This window comes from Archocentrus centrarchus, unplaced genomic scaffold (genome assembly GCF_007364275.1).
Source record: "Archocentrus centrarchus isolate MPI-CPG fArcCen1 unplaced genomic scaffold, fArcCen1 scaffold_27_ctg1, whole genome shotgun sequence".
NCBI lineage: Eukaryota > Metazoa > Chordata > Actinopteri > Cichliformes > Cichlidae > Archocentrus > Archocentrus centrarchus.
The window spans coordinates 1,335,367-1,359,543 of record NW_022060257.1 but is presented as its reverse complement, the minus strand read 5'-3'; the positions used below and the strand labels follow the sequence as shown (position 1 = coordinate 1,359,543).

General features: G+C 39.0%; 1 protein-coding gene across 1 annotated transcript in view; it reads right to left on the bottom strand.

Moving 5' to 3' along the window:
- The window catches only part of olfml2a (olfactomedin-like 2A), a 31,742-nt gene that overhangs the window by 4,838 nt on the left and 2,727 nt on the right, over positions 1 to 24,177 (bottom strand). The window contains exons 2-7 of the mRNA XM_030723798.1: positions 16,624 to 16,887; positions 15,220 to 15,327; positions 14,901 to 15,077; positions 13,839 to 14,085; positions 2,569 to 2,856; positions 2,180 to 2,365 (exon numbers count right to left, since the gene is read on the bottom strand). Of these exons, the coding sequence (XP_030579658.1) occupies positions 2,180 to 2,365; positions 2,569 to 2,856; positions 13,839 to 14,085; positions 14,901 to 15,077; positions 15,220 to 15,327; positions 16,624 to 16,887 (1,270 nt within the window). The remainder of the gene's footprint in view (positions 1 to 2,179; positions 2,366 to 2,568; positions 2,857 to 13,838; positions 14,086 to 14,900; positions 15,078 to 15,219; positions 15,328 to 16,623; positions 16,888 to 24,177) is intronic.

Genomic DNA, 24,177 nt, shown 5'->3' with positions numbered 1-24,177 from the left:
TCAGTGAGAGAATAACAATCAGGAATAATAATCAACATAATGACTCACAAATTTCTGGAGGCTGCTGAAACTATCAGAATGGAAGTAAGGGAATGAACAAAGTGAAAAAAACCCAAAACAAAACACAGGGACAAATATGTTTGCAGCCAAAAAAAATGAAAACAAAACTGACCACAAATAGCAAGGACCAAGGAGGGTCCCAGCATTTTTTGCTTCTGTCAGCCAGCACCGCAGAAACACCAGCACACGACCACAAGGTAATTAACACATATAATGCAGCTACACAATTATAAATGCAGTAACGACGTCAGCCATTTTCATAGGTTGTGTACCCAGTATCTGACCAAGCTAGCATCTCAGAGCACCTCCAACAGAGAACCACTATCGCAGCCATGCAGAAAGGTGACGACCATAATAGACTGTTTTCACCGAAAAAATAACTGCTGGCAAGCAGGAGGATGTACTGATACATTTGTTGCACCTTGAATCATGCACCTGACAAAGTATGAAAAACTAAAACCAATACTAAAACCAATGAAAACCAAACTAAAACTAAGCATTAAATAAAAAATAAAAATGAGCAAAACCACTCTAAAAACTAATTAAAACTAACTGAATTAGATTTTTAAAAAAAGAGTTACAACAAAATAAAACTAAACTATAATGTAAAATCCAACACTATTATAACTTTGGTTGGAAAGACAATTGCATTTTAGGTCAAATAATGTAAAAGATGCAATAAAAATATGTTCCCTTTTGTGAACGCTTTAGGGACTGTAAGTTGCTTTAAAAACTTCTAATCTAATCTAAACTCTAATATGAATAAAGAAATTGCTAACTTTAAATTTTGAAATAGTAGTTTAATTCTGGAACCGATTGAGATATACATAAAATCCAGAACTGGCTTAAAATAATTATTTGCCACTTGTTTATCTGGGCTTTGAATTTTGGGTAGGTATAGGACTGGACAGCAAATGCTTAGTCATGGCCGAGGATGTTGTTTTGTGTGGATTCAGTGTGGATAAATGGTGTGCTGCTTTGTTGTATTAATGTTCTTGAGTGTCTGTGTTTGTACAGCACTCTGAGGACAAATTAATCTCCACAGTTTTGTTGACTGTCTCTGAAAGATTCAGACCTGCTGGAATAATTGCACAAAGTGGTGGATATTTACAGGTGAAGATGATGAAGTAAACACTAGGGCTGTTTGGTCTTAGCTACCAATTTGACCAAGGAAATGCTAGCTAGGGAAACTAGCTGCAGGGTTAGCATATAATTGGATAATTATATGCTAGCTGCAGAGTTAGCATATAATTGGATAATTCTCATTTATCTTTGTAAGATAAATCAATGGATAAATAGGAATGTTACTTCCACTACCTAAAAAAACCAAAAAACTTTACCCTGGTTCACCGAGTAGCTTTTGGCCTCTATGGATAGTTTCCCTCCCTGAGTAAGGGGCATAGCTGCAGTGTTTGAGAGTTGTCCAGACAGAGACAGCTGTAACCTGCTAGGCTTCCTTTACTGCTTGGAGTCATTAAACTGGACATCCTTTGGTGCATTTTTAATGGATTATCTGACTAGTATTATGGCTTGCTATATGGTACAGACCATCCAAGAAATTTGTTCTTCAGCATTTGTTAGTGAAATTAGAGTATTTCATTAGTCTGTTACTTAGCACTAATTACCTGATATGTGTGTCTGTGAATTGCATCCATACAGTTTAAGGATTCACCTTGCTAACCAAGTTAACTAGTGTTAGCTGATGAATTAGTGGTACTCCACCCTTTCAACCATATGAATTTACTTCTGGCTTCAAAAACCAACATAGAGGCAGCCAAAATGCTAATAAGGAAACCTCAGAATGCAGAGTCCAAAACCAGTGGGTGATATCATGTTGGCTATGCCCATTTTTTACACGGTCACGGCCAGAGCACCTCCAAAAGGGGAAGGTTTGAGGGGGAAGTGTAGTGCAAGCAATAGCAGTCCTTCGGAGTGGTTTCAGGATGCTCGCCTGATAAATAAAGAGATGTGAACCAAACCCTAACCTTAAATAGATCACTGGCTACCTGTTGGGTGTTAGGAGTTTAACCCCTTGCCTAAAGAATAGAGCATAGTAAATATTACTGAAGTGTATGACATATTGTTCAGAATACTGTGAAAAGTGTCATTTGATGGGGACCTTGTTTGAAGTTGTCCAGGTTGCGAAACTCCACAAGGTTGTTGCCATAGTAATAGTTAGTGACATAGATCTTGGAATCCTTAGCCAGGGGATCCTTCATCCAGGCACCCTCATTGCGCCCATAACTGTGCTGCTTCTCTGGCAGCTCAATTGATGCTAAAGTCCCTTCACAGTTGAGGATCTTTCCTGAAAGTAACAAGCAGAACATTCACCATGTATGCCTGGGAGAGAATGACTTGCATTAACATGGGCTTAAATCAATTTTACACACAGAAGTGTCTTGGCAGAGAGAACCTCACAATTTTCTGCTGCTAATATGGTCTCTGTTACTGCAGTCAAAACCTAAAAAACCCACTGAGCTTACTGGCAGCAGGGTATTCATGACATACCTGCTCTGTGGAGAGTGGGACGGCTGTTGTTGTTGGAGTTGTCAAGCATTAGCACAATAGTCGGAGCTGGTCTCTCAGATGCTGGTGCACTTTGGGTGGAGACAGTAGTGGGTACAGAAGTGGTGGAAGTTGTGCCACTAGCAGTAGTGCTGGAGGCTGTAGTTGAAGTTGTAGTAGCTGGAGTTGCTGTGGTATCAGTGGGTTCAGGCACAGTGGCCTCCACAGTTTCAAGAACCTCAGACTGGTTTTCTGTGACGTGATGAACTGTGTATGTTTTGGCAGAATGGTCTGAAAAGGAGAACAGAAGTGGTGACAAGAGATTAAACAGTAGTGCTGGAAGCATTGTTTTAAAATACTTTAACAGATTACAGACTACATTAGAAGAAACCAAATTTTCAACATATTTAGTCATTTTTTATTTCGTATATTTCAGCATTTAAGTAATTCAAGTCATTCAATTCATTTTATTACCATTACATGTAACACTGTGAGTGAATAATGCATTCCCATAAAACTGCTGCCTATGGAAGACTGAACATGACTATGAGGCAGTGAACAGGTTCCAAAACTCCCCTGATCTAAATCTGTACAAACTCCCGTGATCTAAGTCGGAACAAGGCTTGTTCCAGGCTTGTTCTGGTTCAAGCCTGATCTACAGAGGACCCACCCTTCAACCCGCAGACCCAAAATAATTTGCTACCAACATCCCAGTGCCAGACACCACAGGACAATCAAGAGATTCTGTGCCCATGTCCAAATTGGTCAGAGCTGAATCTGCCATTACATTAATTTGTGGCTGAACAGTGAAATGTTACTGGATAAAAATATCTGGCTGAACACACTCATAGAAAAGAACCTACTTTATATATAAAAAGTAATACAATGCAACAAATTCTGATTGCCTCTTTTTGTAAATAATTATGACTTTTGCATTCTAACACTGTAAAACAAGTTCAAATCTATACCTCTAAAGAGAGATTCCAATGAGACTGCAAAACAAGGAAACGCAGTCCTAAGGCTAATTGGTGAGAGGAGAAAGTAATACTGTTAGCTTTTTATAGCTGTAAACAAGCAGCGTCTTGTTCTTGTTAGTGATGGTTACTTTTGGGTGGAATGATGCAGTAGCAAGTAGGCATATCGTCTTCTACAAAGGGTTTTTAAACCCTTGGTTCATGGCACACTACATAGTGGATGCAGATCATTGACACGGGGACACATTTTATAGTCTGCTGTGTTCCAGAAGTTTACATCAAAGGTACCAGTAATGAAGCACACATGGAATATCAGCATTCCCCTTCTCTCGCTTCCTCAATTTCTTTCTCCTTTTTCTTTCATAACTCAGCCTTTCAGCTTTCCAACAACTTGTTTCTTGCTCTCTTAACATGCAGGTTACTGTGGATCCAGCAATAGTTAGGGTTCTAATTTAAGCTCTAATTTAGCCACATTCTAAATAGATAAATCTTCAGAAAATAAAAGCTGCTACTGTTCAAATTAAGCCATACATTTTAGCAAACATGTTTCCATTTGGATGAACGCTAACCTTATCAAAAACCTACTCTTAACTGTACATCACCCCAGTGACCAGGTTAAGAGATTAATGAGGTGCACTGAGGCAACATTTTGCATTTAACAAACTTGGGCACAAGATGCTTATTAGAACGTTATCAAAGGTGCAAATAAACTTTCAGCAGTATCAAGATCTCTGTATATATGGAATGATGTGATTTTCAGAATGTGTCTTAATTTTGTCAAGAAAATGATCACCCTTTGATGAGTTAACCCACATGTTTATCAGAAAAGCTAAATTGAAATTGGATGTGGAATAAATTGGGTACCTGTGTAACTGAGCATTCTACATACACTGCTTGTATGTAGAATGTGGTGCCATGGGTGACATGGGACAGTACTTAAATGACATTTGCTAGTCTCTTACTAGCACAGTGCAGTCAGTGTGAAGACATTGCAGCAATGAAAGCTGATACTGAATTACAAAGTAAGATGGTAATTAAAGATAACTTTGGAGTTATGTTATGGAAAATCTTGCAGTAGACAATGTGTTTCAAATTGATTTCACAATATATATTTGAAAAAGGATCATTAAATGCCTTACTGATTATTATACATTTGTCCATAAGGGGGCAGCTTTGAACCCTTACAAAAACAAGGTTTGGAACAAAGTGATTTGTAGGGATACGGATACCTTCAGTTATTTCAAGTTATTTTTACCAGAAGAACCTGAATGAAGCTTTAGAAAACAGGAAAGGCAGGAACCATGAAAAAATTCTTCTCAATATCTACATTTACATCAGTTAATAAAATTATCTCCAATATAATTGCATTCTCATGGCCAAGTATGAGAAAACTATTCATAAAAGAGAAGTGGAAACGGAGGGAGATTTTGGTATTTATAAGGAGAGCTAGAGAAGAATATATCAAGTAAAATGAAATGAAACTGCTACAAGTAATTGGAAGGAATTCTGTTACATATATATATATATATATATATATGCTTTGTTTGTGCTTGTAGGTTAAGTTATAACTTTCATTTAAAATTGATAATTTCTGTGGGCGGCCAAAAGGATGCCATTTTCTCACAGTTCAAAAAGGAAAGTTTGTATTGCAGTATTGCTACAGTCCAAGGTACCCCTTTAAGATGACTACAACTTGACCAACTTTGAAGATTCTTATTAGTAGAACACCAGCTGTGGAATACTCTACTCTCACCAAAGGCAGAACGCCACAAGTGGAAGGATCATGTGGGTTTACTGCTGTTACAAAAGAGTTATTGTTTCCATGAAGTTATGGTTTCTTAACTCACTGACAAAAAGCTTGTATGTCAAAATGCATGCAAGCTAGATGTGATTACAGTCCCCACTACCACTATCATTAAAAAAAATGAGGCCATATACATTACTCAAAAATGTTAAAGGAACACTTTGAAATCACATCAGATCTCAGTGAAAATCATGAAAAAATGATGGAGCAGGCTAGTCCATTTTGTGGAAATTTTATTACAGCAACTCAAAATGGTTTTCAGTAGTTTGTATGGCCCCAAGTTGCTTGTATGCATGCCTGACAATGTTGAGGCATGCTCCTAATGATATGACAGATAGTTTCTTTGTGGCCACTTATGGCACTGGATAGACCAAAACATAAGAAAAGGCCAGCCTAAAGGACACAACTGGGGCTCTGATCATGGCAGCACAAGAACTGGCTCTAAGCACCAGATCCATAGAGACAGGAGTCTACCAAAGGCAACAGGACCCAAGCTGCAGACTATGCAAAGGTGCCCTAGAGACTATCCAGCACCAGTGATAGTATAGTTACCTTGAAAAAGTCATCCGACTACTGATTACTCCTTTAAAAAGTAACTTAGTTACTTTACTGATTACTTAATTTTGCAAGTACCTAAGTTAGATTACAAGTTACTTTATTTACTTTCAACAGTGGCTGGTCTTGTGCCAAAAAGTGACCATCTGTCATAAAGTGATTCAGATTTTTCTGTGTGTTTTTATGTGTAATGTCTTTGCTTATATTGGTAAATAGAGTGCAGTCAGCATGATTTATATAAATGATATATAAAATGAAGAAATAACCCGTTTTTCAACAATGGGTTATTTAGGAGTCTCTGTTGTTCTACCTACATTATAATCAATCCTGTGCTTTTTGGCCACTTCAAATATCTTCATAGAACTGTGATGTTATATTTGTTGTGATTTCTGCAGCCTTTTGAGCCAGATATCTGTTTAAAAAGACATTTTTAACGTCAGTGACAGTTTTTACCTTGAAAAAACCCCCCCGAATATATAAAAGTCACTTTGCCAAAAATTGATTGCAGCTTCTACCTTGTGATAGAAATGCTGTTCCTCACTCAAAATTACCTGATATCATTCATGAGAGATATGTTTGATATATGCTTCACAGATTATAGGTCAACAAGTCATTTACAGCTGTTTAAATACAGGGAATGATTTTTTTGGCAAATACCGAAAATTGCTGTTTGGCAGACCATCACTTTTTGGCACAATACCAGTCTCTACTACATACTGTAGTAGAGGGCTTTTCAACTTTTTCACCTCTCCCCCACTTACTGGTTTGTACTGAAGTCCAGCTTTTGTTTGGGTGCTGGGGGACTCCTGCATTAGCCGCAGCTCTGGTTCGCTCCACCTGTTGCGACTCGCTCTGTAAGTTTGACTGCGCCATGACTCCAGATGTTTCCTCATATTTGACGTAGTGGTTTTGAAGCTAGATAGCACTTTGTCGCCAGCACAGAGTTCACAACTAACCTTGATTTTGTCATCTTTAGCTGACACAAACTCACAACAGTGCCTGTATTTCAGCTAGAAAACGCGCATCTCTCTCCTCCCTCCATTGTTTACATTTGTGTCCCTGTGCTGTTACTGTCCTCATGCTGAAAACGGGACTTAACTGTCGCATCTGCCAGACGTCCCTCCCCGAGACGCAAGAAGAAAGCAAAAATATATCTTTGTATGGAGGAAAATGACAAAAATAGTAACGCACAGTGACTTTAATCTGATTACTGGACTGCAAATAGTAACACGTTAGATTACTCATTACCAAAAAAAGTAGTCAGATTAGAGTAACGCGGTACTAACATCACTGCATGTAGGACAGTATATTAGATATGTGTAATGATATCTTATCAGGAGAATGGTAGTACATAGAATAATGACTCAGTTGAAACAATGAAAGGTGGAGAGGCTGAAGAAGCTCAGATGAGGTCTTAAATTAGTTTAGTGAAATATGTATTAGCCCCTTATTACTTTTAAATATAAAACTGAATAATCTGATCATGAGAAGAACTGATTCAGGGAAGAGATAGGAGAGCCAGGTGGAGCTTCAGGGTGTGAGGTCAGCTTTAAAAACCATATTAATTATGATAGATCCAGAAAGAACAGGTGAGGACTGATGTCAAGTTGATGTTTTTTTTTCCAAGATAAATTTTCAATAATATTTTCATTATTTCCACAGTACTTGAAAGAGTATGGGTTAGGTTATGTTTAGGTTGCCATGTGCAGTACAACACCTCACTAGAGTTGGTGAAATGCTTCTCCATAGTGACCAGTTTTTTCTGGTTTAGTATAAAATGAGCCACCTTTAGGTTCAGGAGCTGTACCTCATCTCTGAAACCATTTTGTATGTTTAGGAGCAGCAATGCAGCACAAAGGAGACAGGAAAAAGAGAGGGTGGTGCAGGGCTCAAGGTCAGATTTTAAAATAAATGAAAACGTTTATGGGTTAGGTGATGCTGTTAACAGAGTTGACAGCATATGAGATGTAATGTGTACATCTTAGGGCTGGGCAATAAATCAATAGCAATATGTATTGTGATAGACACGTGATCAATATAGCATTTTTTATGCTTTGCTCAGAGTATTTACGGATCTGTCGGGTTTCCGATATGTGTCCCCCCCAATAGTAAACTCATTCCTATGCCCTTGCCAACAGTCCAGTTCAAAATAAACACCATGAAACCCCAAATTTTCAGTGACTTATTAAACAAGAAAAAGCAACAAATGCTCTCATTTGACTAGAAGGAAACAAAACATGATTGCCATTTTTTTTTTATCTACAAATGCACTTACGCAAACATCAAGTCACATGACTTTAAAGATGTCACATGACATCTTTAAAGTCATGTCACAGCCTAATTTGAATAGGGAATGTTGACCTTCTCAGGAACTGTTACATTATATTATGACATCACATTTGTGTTTCCTTTAAGTAGGGAAAAGAAACAATAGAATTCAGTTTGTTCGCAGCACTCGTGTTAGCAGCATTCTCCAGTTCAGCACTGACGAAGGAAGATTTTGGAAAGATTTGAATCCACAGCAGTCAACCAAGAGCATCGACAGCATGTCTCAGGAGTCAAGAGAGCGCGATAACACCGACCTCTCTGACTGGGGAGATCAGTCAGAAATTCCCCGTGAATGGGGTGATGCGCCGGAAATCCCGCTTGACCCTGAAATCGACACCCATTACTGGGGTTTTTGGCAAGACGCCGACCCCCTTGACAGTAATGGTCCACCTGAATCCCTCAGAATTGCATCTGAAGAGCGCATGCAAGAGGACAAACGTCATGTGGACGAATCTAGATTCAGGGATATGTGCAGCAACTCCTAGTCGCAGAGACCAAAATTCAAGACCTGGAAGCAAAGTTGAAGGAAGCAAGAGACTTGGTCAAAGAGAAGGATGCGAAATGCGCAGAGTTAGAACGCAAGCTCCAAGACGTGGAGAAGACAAATGAAGGCTTGGAAGAAAAGTTTAATGAAGTCCTGGCAAGAAATACACACATGCTTATAGATCAGGAACAACAGGATGTAAAATTTGCAAACTTGGAATCCAAGCTCCAAGAGATGGAGGGAGAAAATGAAAGCCTGCAACAAATGCTTGATCTTGCCTTGGGGAAGAAAGCAACAATACTGCAAGAGAAGAAAGAGCTGAAAATTAAGCACACAGTAGTCAAATCAAAACTTGAAGACACTGAAAAGAGGCACAGGGTGGTGCAGGTCAAATTAGAAGACATGATGAAGCAAAATAAAAGCTTACATGGATTCCTTCATAAAGCCCACCAAAGCAATGCGGCTGTGATTAAAGAAATGGAAGCCAAGCACAGAGCAATTCTCCAAAAGATGGAACAAAAGCACACAAACATCCTGTGCAAGCTCCATGAAAGTGAGGAGAAATATGCAAAAGTGCTGAATGAGAAACAAGAGCTCTCCAACTCACAGAGACAGCTGCAAGATGTTCTCCAAAACTCTGAAAAGAGCAATGGAGAACTCAGGGAGAAAATCAAAAAACTGCAGCAATACAAACAAGAGATGGAGAAAATCTGTGCTGAGAAAATGTGTGCGGGCATCGAAGTTATGATGAGCAAAAACGCAGAACTGGAAGAGCTCCATAAGAATGCCCAGCACAAAGCAAAACAACAGGAGAAGATGCTTAATGAGATGCAGGAAGCACAGAAATTGGTGGAACAGAAATTTAAAGAGCTGAAAGAAAGCCATGAAGAAAAGCATGAAATAATTCAAGAACTCAAAATACGGTGTGAGAAACTTGAAGAGCTGAATGCAGAAAGTGTCAGCGATCTCCATAACATCATACTGCAGCATAAAGACCTGCAAGAGCGCTGCTTGAAAAAGAAAAAACGCTTCAAGTTTTTCCGGAGGAACTCTTCTTCACCTTAAACAAAGCTCACCTCATCTGCCACCACCTTGAATCCATCTCCTTCCCTTTGACCTCTCCTCTGTGCCTTTCTTTCTTTCTTCTCTCTCCCTCCTTTTTCTTGAAATTTAATTTAATTGGATACTCTAAATTTTAAGATAATAATAAAGGCAATCTTATTGTAATTTAGCTTAATTGGACACTCTAAATTTTGGCTGTGCAAAACCCTACCACCACCTCCTCGCGGTGCCGGCTGGTAACAGTGGTCTCAAACCCTGGCTAACGGTGGAGGTCATACCTGTCAAGTTTTGTATTTAAAAATATGGGAAATTTTCCGCCACTACAACTAGAAGTCGCTGTATGGCGTCATCGCCTAATTTGCATAATTGGTCATTTGCATGTTGTTGCAATTGGCTGTAGGAGAAAGGAAAAACATCTTTGGAGAGACAAACAGTGTAGAAAAAAAACACCATAAATATTTTTAGGACTAGAAATAAACTTTATGAAATAACTTAATAACTTTAATGCTTTGCCTAGTCCCATATTACATAGATCAATTTTGTCCCGTATTGTTTAATGTTAGAATATCAATTTTAACAAAAACATTGTTATACATTCAACCCTCCCATCATGGTTGCACGTCTGCAAGCTGCGGATCAAGCTTGGAAGTCCACGAGGACGACCAAAGAAGCGATGGATGGATAGATGTGTACTTTTATATATATATGTGTGTGTGTGTGTGTGCGTGTGTGTATGTGCTGTGGCTGTCAGAGCACCGCCATCTGAAGCTGATCTTAGATCAGATTAAAAATGGTTAAAGTGGAAACATTAAAACAGTTTTTCTGTAAACATTTCTCATTTTTATCCAGTAATGGCAGAAATAATGAAATTCTCCATTAAAAAAAAAAAAACAAAAAAACAAAAACGAATAAAGTGAGGTTGCTATTCCATCAATAGATTCCATTTTTATTGTATAATTATTTGAGCAAATAAATGGCCAAAAACTGAACTGTTATAAACTGCAGTAAAAACAGTTTTTATTAAGTAACAAACTGACCTGAGGTCAGCTCCGATCAGCACATAGTAGCAGGTAGCAGGACGTAAGATTCAAGCTAGGACAGTGTATATTATACACACACACACACATATATATATATATATATATATATATATATATATATATATATATATATATATATATATATATATATATATATATATATATATATATATATATATATATATATATATAGTCAACTGCTTTTATCCATTTGAAAGGTTTAGAATAGAATATGCTGAATGTTTATTCGATTTTTTTCTTCAAAACACTGGTGAAATTTGGATTCTTTTCCTATAAATTCAGACTCCTATTGTCATTTGTGGTGCTTTAGTGAAGTGCAATCTGTCTCCTTCTGGTTCTCATATGGTGATGTTTTATCCTGGCAGACAGATGTGAGGACCAGTGCTACATAAACAGAGTATATTCCTAACAGGTATACATACATATGTGCAAGTGGAACCAATATTCTGAGAACAATACCAGAATCCATTACAACATATGTACCTCTGGGTGAGTGGACAAAAAAGACAACGGTGGGTAAGGATTCAATGATGGGGCCTTCATCTGTGTTTAGTAAAGCAGATGGGATGCACATTGCACTAGTTTTGGTTCCATATATGTAGATAAAAAGACCCTGTAAAATATTTTTACATGGTGATGATCCAGCACAAAGTTTTATTTCTGTTTTGCTTTTTTCCCCTTAATAAATAGAGTTTTAAGTGCAATTGTGCAATGGGGAGGACAACACTGTTTCTTTATTTCTGTAGTTTTCATCCATGAATGTATTGATTTGAAAATGCAATTGGTAAATGGACTAGTTCTTATATAGCACTTTTCTACTCAGTCAGAGCACTCAAAGCGCTTATACAACATGTTTACATTCACCCATGCACTCCCATTCATACAAGCACTTCCATGTTTTACTAAGCTACGTGCTTTTAATTAGCTAACATTCACACACATTCACACTCCGACAGGACGGTCGGAGAGCAACTTGGGGTTAAGTGTCTTGCCCAAGGATACATTGGCATGTAGCCTGGAGTAGCCAGGAATCGAACCACTGACCTTCCGATCAGTAGGTGACCTGCTCTACCTACTGAGCTACAGCCACCCCCAATTATCTTATTTATTTATTTATTTATTTTTGGAGGAGGTGGGATCAGTCATATTTCACAGGCTGATGGTGTTGCACCTTTTTATCCATGTCACTGGTGGGGAATAACGCATGTGATGGTGTGGCCAAAACTGGTATGCATGAAAACATTCTGTGCATACAAGTTTTGGCCACAAGTTTTGGCATGCAGTGTTTGAAAAACAAAGGTCACACAACTAACCCGATGTGCTTCATTCAGTCGTGGAGACTAAAGGTTCTTCTGCTGTAAAAATTGTTATTTGGTCCTTGTTGCCAAAGACTCAGCTTTAATCAGTAATGATACTCAACATGAAGGTTGAGTCATACTAAGCTTGTTGAAATGCTTACAGATTTTGACATGGTGCTGCTTCTGAGGGCCATGGAGAGATCACAAATGCACACACTGACCGCAGAGCAAGTTTGTAAGCCAAGCACAACAAACAGCACACCTCTGCTCACTATCATGAGGTGTCTATCATGTTTTCATGACTGTGATGAGCCATTCAGTCTGCCTTTACAAGCATTTTTAAAAGAACGGGCTCATCTTAAAAGCTCACGAAATTAGGTGCCACATCTAGTTGACCCAGTATTTTTGTCTATATAGTGTATTTTTCCATAAATAATAATATTTCTTTTTTAATATGTCATATATTGTGATATGTTGAGCAGGGTTTTATCGAACTCTAATTCAACTGTTAGCAGAAACCTCCGTGCCAAAATCTGCAGTTCTCCTAATGGCCACTGGTTGAGTTTCTGGTTCCAAAACTTAATCAACCTTCATAGACTCCCGTGTTAATATATCTAATTTAACAACATTATAAACGCATTTACAAAACAGTATTGCCCTTTATGGATAATTTCCTCCACCATAGCAACTGCAGAGTGGGTGATTTTTAGAACTTATCCACATGGGTACAAGTGAGGTTTAAAGTTAGGGGCATGAATATTGTGATTGACAGGTGTGCTGACACAGGCACCTGATTTAAATGTGTGTCGCTGTAGCTAAATGCGATGAGAGACACAAAAGTATGAAGGTGCATCAATCTTTCCTCGGTGAATAAAGGTTCCTACGTCCTGCTCTGTGCTACAGATTATGGAAATGCAGCCCAACACTTTCAGCGATTTGACAAAAGTGGCCGGGCGCTGTCAGATTCACATACATGGCAGAACACAGGCTGTGACAGCCTTATGTGCGTGTGCCCTATGCAAACGCAGCATACCTATTCACTCAACTAGACTTAAAGAGGATTGGAAGGAGTCAGGAAATGTTTTCTCTGCATTGGTGAGGGTCCCCTCACATTATTGTGAGAAATGAAGCGGTGGCATGTCATGGACATGGCAGCATTGCATTGAGACAGCATTCCATGAGCTCCATGTGTTTTGTCAATAAAAGATTTGGATTTCCTGCTCGCTGAATGTGCACCAGCAATCCAACTGGACACTGACTAGACCAGCTTTGCTAAAAACAACACCGGAATAAATCTTGTATTATAGGGATCTTATGTGCCACACAGCGATGGATTCCCTGTTTTATTGCCTTAAGTGTAAAGTTTGCAACACAATTACAGCCTTATCTCCCACTTATTTAAACAATCTAAAGAAGACTTTCTACTGTCCTCTACTGGAAATTAAATCCACCTAATAAACACTCAGGGTCAGGCTGATCCTGATACAGGAAAGTATCATGTAGGGTCAGATTAGATTGCTGAAGAAACTAATTTGGATCGTTTTCAACACCCACAGTGGATCACACACAGATGATCGCACACACATGGGAGTGCAAACTCAGCTAAAGTGTGAACACACTGTTTGTTTTAGCTTGTGGAGGGTGGCTTTCTATGAACACACCACTATGCGCTGAGAGTATACAGTGAGCCAAACTGAAAACTCTCACCTCCTCTGTGCTCATCCTCGTCGGTTTTGGAAGCCTTGTAGTATGTGATGCCCCTCACCACTCCGGGCTGGTGGCCAACCACCTTGGCTTTGGCTGTAGGGTCAGGCTTAAGCAGTTTCCCATGCTTAATGACCTCTTTCTTGGGCTTGACGACCTTTTCTTTGGGAGGTTTGGGAGGGGGTTTGGCAGGAGGGTTCTTTTTGTTGGGTATTTTTACAGCCTCCTTAGTTTTGTCAACATTTGAAGCCTGTAAAGACATTCACGTTATGTCAGGACATTAGTAAGAGTGGCCTTTGTGTTTTATATCTGTGTGATTACCTGATGTAACCTTCAGGTGTGAGCACAATGATGATAGCAAATAAAATATAATTGATGAGTTACAGTATCTTTACCTATACTACTGCTACACGTGTTTCTTCCTCTTCATAGTTTTCTTCTGCTCAATCATTTAGGTGTTCATATTATATATATATATATATATATATATATATATATATATATGTTCTACAAGTCTGAATATGCTGGCATGGAGTACATGGGTACATTCTGCTTCTTTCTTAGACGCAGTGTACCCATGTCCTACAGCTTCTAGTTTAAGTGTTATTTCAGCAAACATCTTCCTAAGAGACTCGTAAATTCCTTTAAGAATGATGCATAATGTTTTCTCAGCAATGTTTTGTTGAACGATTACTCAGAAACACTAAAAATGTTACAATAATGGAAATAGGATCATCAATGTAATGCAATATAGACGCCAAACTGTTTGTAGTTTTTGGATTATGACCAATATTTAGCTAATCCTCATTGGTAATGCCAGAGAATTCAGAAGGCTTTGATGACACGGACATAACTATAGACACGTGTTGGGTTTATATAATGTGTTTGTTTTGCAATTTAAGTAATCAATTATGTAGTTACTTATTAAAAAGTTCTTTCAAGTCTCTGATCATGTGTAATGGCCGTGAGAACCAAACCCCTGCCAATACTGCTTCATATAGCCCTACTGGTATTAGCACAAGGATGCTAGTGACTGAAAGCTTAAATTCTGACTGTGTTCCTGACCTGTGCTTTGCTCTCAGTTGAGTCTTTCTGCAGCAGCTGCAGGCTGAGGCTGGAGATCTCCTTCTTGATGCTCATCATAATGTTAGAGTAGTTCTCATATCTCTTAAACTGGTTGGTGAGGCTCATCATGCTGTCCCGGACAAATTCATTCTCACGTGTAAGATTTGTCTTGATTGTCTGCAAGATACCACCATGAGTGTCACATTCATTATTGTCCATGTCCAAATAAAAATAAATGCATAATGTTCTTCCCAATCCCTAGCATCCTATCAAGAATGTGATTATAACTACATAAAAAGTGCGTGTGGGTTTTTCCTACCTCTTCTAGGGTGTTCATCTGAGACACCACTTTATTGATGTAGGAATGGACTTTCAAAAGATCCATGCTGTAAAGGGTTCCCTCGAGGAGGTCCACCATGGATTGAAGCTGCTCATACCATAAAAGGAGATGAACCAGTATTATTCACCATCTCCTAATGACAAATCTGACAGCTTTATGTGCTTTTGTTTAATCACAGTAATAGCTAAAGTGCCCTCCAAAGACATTTACTTTAATTGCCACTGTTGAAACCCACACTCTGCCTGAGTGCTCTCGGTCCATCTCAAACCTTTATGTTGGATCTCTCCTCTTCAGTGCAATCACTGTATTGTGAGATTTATTGGGTTAATTCATAGTTTAAAGTGGAGCCAGACCAACATCTGGAGTGGCCTTTGTTTCATATGGTACATAGCGTGCTTCACCCGTTTGTGAAAAATGAATGTGTTTTAGGTCTGTGCAGAGATGAAATGTTGTAAATAAAGTTTAAAATGATGAATTGAACTAAAGTTTTGTTTTATTGTTTTTCTTTTAGTTTAATTTTACTAATACAACACCAAATGTTCTTTTGTTAATTATGAAATTTCATTGCTTATGGTTACCTTCTTCTTCTAGAATATGTGCTGTATCTCTAACTGTAATGCAGATCAAGCACCACGATACTGGATTCCCCACAATAGTCAGTGTGTTTACAGCAGCCACCATTGTTAGTATTCTTATGCAGAAACTATAAGTCTTTCTTCATAATTGCTTACTGAGTAAAATGGATGATTTTATTAGTAAAATGTCATATAGTGAAAGACTTTCCTAAAACCCAAGAAGGCATTTCCAGATTGCTTATAATGTCTATCTGTCCAAATCCACCTCTTTAGTCTATTGTATACAGCCAGATTATTTAACAAAATATTTGTCATATTTTTACTTTTATCATTATTTTTATTTTAATATACTATACAAAAGCACATTTTAGTGTCAGCTTCTGAGTAATGCATTTTTTTGTTGTAAGATATCCAACGAAGCACGTTTCTAATTTAATAAATTAATAACTTTAATACATTAACAATGATGGCGGAGTTTGTTTTCATGCAATGTTTTTAAGTTTTTTTGGGCATTTGGAGCTAGTGTAAACAAGTTGCAAATAAGAAGCAAAAAAAAAAAAAAAGCTGTTTAAAAACTAAGCCTATGGGGTAGTGCCAAAACTGGCAGTTCTTCAAGTTTTGTCTTGTGCTGCCACAGGCACACTTCTAAGTCCTGTGGCTCCAAAAAACAATATAGTGGCAGTGGCAAAAATGTATTTAGGGAACAACCTAAATAAATATTTATTCACTGAAATTGCTCATTTTTCCACAAATACATGCTGTGATTCCAATAATCATATTGACTTTATGCTACATCTCCTCATCTCACCTTTAATAACTCAGGGGCCTGTTTCTTCAGCTTCTCCATCTTCCACTCATTCTCACAGGGGTTGAGGGAAGATGGTGGGGCTGTGCATGAGCACTTACAGTCAGATCCAGAGCTGACTGTCTCCACCGTATAGAAGTCCTCCACACGTACACTGCCGCTCTTCAACCGCAGACATGCATCCTTGCTTAGAGGGCGCATGATGCACTTACAGCGGCAATCTGAACCTTCTGACGTCATCCGAACAGGCTCTGTCTCCCCAAAAATCTGAAAGACACAATGTGATATATCCCCTTTTTAAAGCCAAAGAAAATGTTTTTACATAGCGCCAAATCACAATGAAGAGTTGTCTCAAGGCACTTTATATTGTAAGTTAAAGACCCTAAATAATTACAGAGAAAACCCAACGGTCAAAACAACCCTCTATGAGCAAGCACTTGGCAAGAGTGGGAAGGAAAACCTCCCTTTTAACAGGAAGAAACCTCCGGCAGAACTGGGCTCAGGGAGGAGGAGTAGTCATCTGCCACGACTGGTTGGGTTGTAACATGTTTTCTTAGATGCACAAAATGGGAAGTGTCTTCATTATGGTCTTATCTTTAACCAGCGGCTTTTGTATTACTGACCTGGATCGTACTGTTGATTTATGCAGCTTTGTTGAAGGTATATGTTATACTTTGTTGTTCCTTCCTCTACCAGGGAATCCAAAGTTTTTCCAGTCATCTGTTCTATTAGTTTAATCCCTCCTGGATTTTTATGAGTCATAAATGTTTGTTTTTTTAAATACAGGGAAACAAAAGGAAGGGAAGGAAAACGATCCTGAAAAATAACAACACACTTCCCTTCTTTGGAGTTTTATCAGTTGTGACTCACAGGAAGCCTTCCGAGAGAAACATAAATCACTCAACTGCATCACCAGCTGGCCTGTAGCTGCCAAGGATGATGCCAAGGTCTCTGGCAGGCCATGGCTTACTTAAAAAACAAGAAGCAACATACGACAGGCTGAGCAGACATTCCACAGTTTTTTCAATGTGAGGATGTGCAAGTTGGAATTCAGCTGCAGATTTACTGTATATTTGATCAAATGTTCAGGTGGTGACGGTGACTTGGCAGTCTGAGTACGCAGACTGAGAAATGCACACTGAGTTCTTAGACAACTCAGCGTAAATTTATCAGTGCTGTTCCACTGTGCCTTATTTCACAGTCTTGAGACTGCTTGTTCAAAAGACTGACATCTTTTCAAACAGTTCCTTATAGCTGCCTTGTTGTTAGGGGATGTGAACAAAGGGGTGTACAGACTGAACACAATTTTAGGAATGGTCCCACAGAGAAGGTTCATGGATGCAGTGAAGGACAATATACAGTGGGTTGGGGTGACAGAAGAGGATATTAGGGACAAGGTGAGATGGAGGCAGATGTTCTGCTGTGGCGACCCTTAAAAGAGCTGTCATGGCTGCGCTGTGTGTTAGGTGAAGTTGGACCCCAGAATGCAGGACTCACAGACGGACTTAATCTTGAAGGGTTAGTTTATTAGGGGAATGACAGGAGACATAAAATACAAAATAAACAGGGCTGGACAGGTGCCAGGGCTAAATACAAACCTAAGTGGCAGGGAGACACACAGCAGGGAAACATAGACAACAACACAACAAAGAACAGAGAACAACTGAGGGCTTAAATACACACACTAGGTAATCAGGGCAAGTGGAAACAGAAGGGAACAACAGGTGAAACAAATGAAACTAATAACACAGGGGAAGCAAAACTAAACACAAAGTACAGGGAACACGAGACTGTCAAAATAAAACAGGAAACACACAGACACGGGACTGAGACGCAGACTAGTTACGACACTGGGAACAAAACAAAAACACAGGAGGCCAGAGACATGACAAAAGGACAAAACACACACAAGAACATAGACGCAGGGGAGACAGGAACAAAGGGAACTAAGAAATCAAAATTTAAACCATAACTAATAACAAAGCAGGAGACTAAGATGAATAATGAAAACCAAAACAAACTAGGACATAACAAAATTCAGTGAAAACAGAACTAACAAAACGCTGGGCACACGGTCCAGGACCATGACAGGAGCAGCCAAAAAAGGAAGTTTTAAGATCAGTTAGAGCTGCCTGCAAAGTTAGAATTTATTTTGAGCCCAGTCTTAATATAAGCACTCTGGCTTATTAATAAGAAATTTTGTATGTTTTTGCATTACCCAAGTATAACTACAAAGGTTAGTTAGGCACCGTCTGTCTTTCTGTCAGACTTATTACATGCCACCTCGTAAACTGATATAGCAGCTTGATTTTCAGGGAATTGTTCCAAGATATGGTAGGATAGGCTCCCACCATTTCTGTCTAGTTGCTGGTAGACTTTTCACTCTGAGAGAAACAAAACACTTTTTAGGCATAAATAATGAAGTTATCCTATTAAATTTAAAAAAAAATAACACCATTTCCTATTTACATTACAAACTGAATGATAGCTTTTGCTGCCTAGTTGCCACATTAATATTATCCTTTTAATATTAGCCATAGCCTTACTACCAGCACACGGTAGTAAGGATAAAGGTACATTCAGCTGCGTCCTTATTACCACAGGGGTTGCGAAAGCCAGTGGATCTGTATGTTTGATTTGGCAAAGATTTTATGTCAGATGTACTTCCTGATGTAACCCTCCCAATTATCCAGGCCTGGGACCAGCATTAGGAGTACACTAGCTTGTGACCCACTGAGGCTGGGGCTGTAGCTATCGGGTAATCGCTAATATTTACGCAGCTAACTTTAAGGTGTGCTGGCCAGGTTAACATTTATAACAACTGACAATACTTCAGTGTTGCTGAAACAAGAACTGCTGGTTACCTGGTGGTTAGGTGTGTACTGATTATTTCTCTTTCTCTCTCTGTTTTTCTTTTGACTAAGTCAACATGTTTAATGTAAATACAGATTACTGATGTGATTTAGTCTGAAGAAAACAGTTGATTTATTAAATTTCTTCAGTGTTTCCCTTATTTGCATCTTTTCTGACTGTCTGCAGGTCACTGAGTGAGACTCCTACTCTGTGCATGTATTAACATTTCAGGTAGATATGCATTCTGGTTTTGAGCTATAATATTCTCATGTACATTTATGGTAGGACTGCTGAAAACTTTTAAGATGTTTTCAGGAGACTAACAATATAAAAATAACCCTATTGAAAGAGCACATTTATTTTTCCTCTGAACAGATGCTTTGCTTATCTTTACAAGTAGATGAGAGGGTGAGCTATTTAGTGAAGACTTATAGTTTATTTCAGTAAGTATTAACTTTATCCACAGATTATTTTTGCCTCTTACTGTACATACTGTAAGGGTACTGATTATAGCAGTATTTGCAAGAAGTATTACAACACAGCAGCCATTGATATTAATATTCTAACGACAGTAGTTTATAAAATTTCTTTATGCTTATAATATGGATGGATCCAAAAACTGCCGTGTCAAAGACACCAGCATTTTAACAAAGACTCAAACCAGCAGCCTTTGGGTTACTAGCTTACTAACCTCCAGTCTTTGCTCCACCCAAGTTGCCCACCTATTATTTCTGCACCCACCCTGACATAGTAGGCTAGACCCAGCCCTGGTCTTTAACATTTCAACATACAGCACCTTGAGTCAATGGTTGGTACTATTTAAATACAATCTAATTAATTGTTCATATTATGGCTGACAGTAAATTCTTTAATATGTGTCTGTACGTCATGATCTAAACAGTTTTTGCACTTGTGCAGCTGCAGGCTTACTGATGGCAATGGGGGTTAGTGGTAAAGGTGGTGGTGGTGGTGGGGGCTCATTAGTGAAGGAATGCAGGCAGAGTGATGGGAAAGGTGTAGAGGGTGTTTCTTTTTGTGTGTGTGTGTGTGTGTCGGGGGGGTCCCTCCCCAACAGTAGAAATACTGGGAGGGGCACAGCTTCTGTGTGCAGAGCCCAGGTAATCCTGACCCATGTCAAGTGCAAAGGGAGCAGGTTGACAAATCATACAGCTACATGAAAATAGAATGGATTAGCAGATTAAATTTCTTTAGCAGGGGCTCTGCCTATGGCCCTGCTGAGCTGCATTGTTCAGCCACAGCCAAACACCAACCGCTGCATAGCAACATCAGCTTAGAGTTCTTTAAGGTACGGAAGTGAAGAGAAATTCCAGCTAGATTTACTGCGGTGCTTCACATATAGTCAAGAAGGACTTAGTCATTATCTTGTGGGCTTTTCTGCAGTAGAAAGACTTTGCAGGCAATCCCTCTGCCAGTCAGAGCAGCTGCTTCCTCCATCTGTCAAATAAGATGTGCCTGTATGCCTAACTGACCATCCAGCATCCCATGCCAAGCTGACCTATCAGCATGGGAACAGCCAACACAATTAACAGTGCTAATAATTAAGAGTACAGCGCATTTAACGCATGCTTTGAGCTTTGAGTCTTTGGCTTTGACCTATCAAGTGCAGTCAAGTTTCAGGTCAAAAAGAACACAGCTCAAATGTGAACTCATGTCTGCACAATGGGAGGAAAAGAGCCTGCACACTGCAAGGAGCTCTATTAGATCAACTGCTGCAGCCTTTAACAGCTAACATGCTCTGACAGTGATGAAGTAAAATCCCAATTGTGCTCAGGATTGTTTAAAACACACAATGTGCTACACAAAAGGCCCCTGCATTCATTAGCCACAGAGTTTAAGTCAGAGTTTCGGTAGCGCTGGCCTGTTGTATCTGCAGCTGTGCCCATAAAAACAAGGATATCCTCTGCTTTTAGAGATCTGCCAGCTGCTAATCACTGGGACAACTGTACAGTGATGAAGGCAGGCATTGCAGGTACAGTATGTTCAGCTGCATCTTTCATCCTCCCTCAAACCCAAACATCGGCACTGTTATGACCTGCAGCCTTCTGCTTGTTTGGAACAATTTTCCCACAAATGCACAGAAAGGGCACTGTGAATAACCAGTCCATCAAGCTTTACAGCATGAACTATCCCTTTAAAATCCACACCATCTCCTCTCAGGGGCACTCAAGACCGAAAGTGGGGTCCACATTCCACTCCAAAGAGTGCACCTGATTTTTAATCTAATTAGTGGTGCTTATGATAAACAGTCTTACTGTGCCACTGTAAAGATTAACTTGGTACAAAGGAGAATTTTTATTTAAGCCTTCAGCCTGGAGATGAACCTTGAAGTCGCTGGCTCAGACAAAACTACCAGCATTAGCATTGGGATGTTAATTAGCTCAACACAAAGTGTATCAAGCACTCGCAGCTTTTAGGGGTACACATCTACATTCCTGCTGGATCTGTGTATGTGACCAGATACCATCTGAATCTGTCAGTCATTGTAGAAGTAGCACAAAAATGAGAGAAAGTTTCAGACACATAGTCTTTTATGAGTTACTTTCTAGCCACAGTCATATTAAAGAACCTCAGAAAAGTAGTAAACAGTATTTTTTTGGTATTACACAAAATTATTTTTAAGGGCGAAAATCTGCTGAAATAACACAGATGCAAATCAATCTGTCATTGTGGCTCCATAATAAAATCCACCCACTATAATAATCCATCCACAAGTACAAAGACACATTTCCCTAATTATTAGTGTGTGTTTGGTAACTTCAACCATGAGTGGAATGATTGCTGTTGCCAAAGCCTTTTCCCCAGATGATCTCTCACCCCAGATGTTTATTGGACTGTTAAAAGCTGCAGATTCCATCACTGTTTAGTGCCACAGATACTCTACTCCATCCTAAAGCCATTTATTAAACAAACCGATTAAACTATTAAATATGTTAAGCTATGCAATGTTCTGCTGGGAAACTGTGTCATGACATTAATGTAAAGCCTATTTTCATGTGTACATATCTATCCCTTATGGCCACTAATCCCACAGATTCTGCCCTATAAACTGAGGCTATGTTATTTTGTAATCTGTGCACAGCAGTGTGTCCTCACAGTGCACAAATTGCCCAAATTTCCACATAATTCTTGAACAACATTCCGATTAAATATGGTTAGCATTAAACAAAAAGTTACAATTATTTACTAGTTAGCGTAGCTTAGCACAAAGACTTGGAAGTGAGCAACACCGGTTGTGTCCAAATTCAGGGGCTGCATCCTTCAAAGGCCACATTTGTAAGCCGATTACGTCACAGTGAGGCGATGAAGGCCGTCCAAATTCAAAGATTTGAAGGATGGTTCCGGTGTATCCTCCATGGCCCACCATATCCTATGATTCATTGTGCAGTAAAACTCAAATGTGGCAAATGTGGAGGAGAGCGGCCAAAAAGTTTGAAATATGAATGTTTTTAAGATGTTTTCAGGCAAGAATGTAGATGTGTAAACCTCAAATATCTGCTCGATTTATCAAGGTATCGCTTAATTGCAAAAGTGCTCTGATGTTTTCGGAGATGTCCATTCCCACCGCTCTAACAGCCAGCTCGCCTCGCCAGCTGTCAGCTGACCCGGCAGTCAAGGCTCACCATACCCAGAGAGAAAGTCTGACTCCCACATTGTTTTCAAACCCCTGCTGGCTTTTGCCGCTGAGTGGAAGTTAAACACAGATATACTTCACTCAGATGATTTTTAACGGTTTATATTTGGCCATTTGTTTCTGAACAAATCAGTTTGGCAGAGATTAATGTCAAGCTTCATAACGTGATAATTTTAATGTTTTACTAGACAGCTGTCAGGATAGTTGGAAATTAATAATATGCGCATCTTTATTACTTGATTGTCCTGGTTTCAAAGAGATTCCTGGTATTATAGAAGTCTATGGGAAAATGACCATCGGCTAACTTGCTCTGTGACCTCAGTGAACACTTTCCTGATGACTTTAGGGGCTCAATCTCTAATTTCAAGTCCGCCGAATAAAATATGAAATTTATTTTGTGAATTTTGATCAGTATCAGAGTCAGAACAGAGTATAAACCAGCTCACTGGCCATCAACCTTTCTGTCACAAGTTGTTGCCCTGTGCATGTACAGTGTCAGATTCATCTCTCACATGGTATCCCCAGTTTAAAAACACCAAGATAGTGAAAACGATTGGCTCGAGGCTTCAAAAACAAGACTTTACTATTCACTGGGTGATGTCATGGCGGCCACGTTCATCTTTTATTTTTGTTCATGGCCCAAATCTCTAAAAAGTCAAGGTCCAGGAACATGGTGCCAAGAGATTTTACACAGTAGGAGAATTTACAGATAGTGAATTAAATCTGAAACATTTCTCTGGTGATTCTTCTTGATTACAAATGGAGCTGCATGCCGGGAGCTAAGGGTCTAAGCCATGTAAGGAAAGGACAGCTTGGAAAACAAATATGCTTAAATGGACAATTCTAGGAACAAATTAAGCAGACTGTAAATAACAATAAAATGATAAATGTGATTAAAAACAGGGCTGTGTTGCAATTTATGAATTAATTATTGAGAAAAAAGACAATAATAGGAGGATCGTGTGTACATTTTGTACCACAGCCAGGCAAAATCACACCTTTATAAAAGCCTCATAATGCAGAACTCTGGTGCATGACAAATGATGACCCAC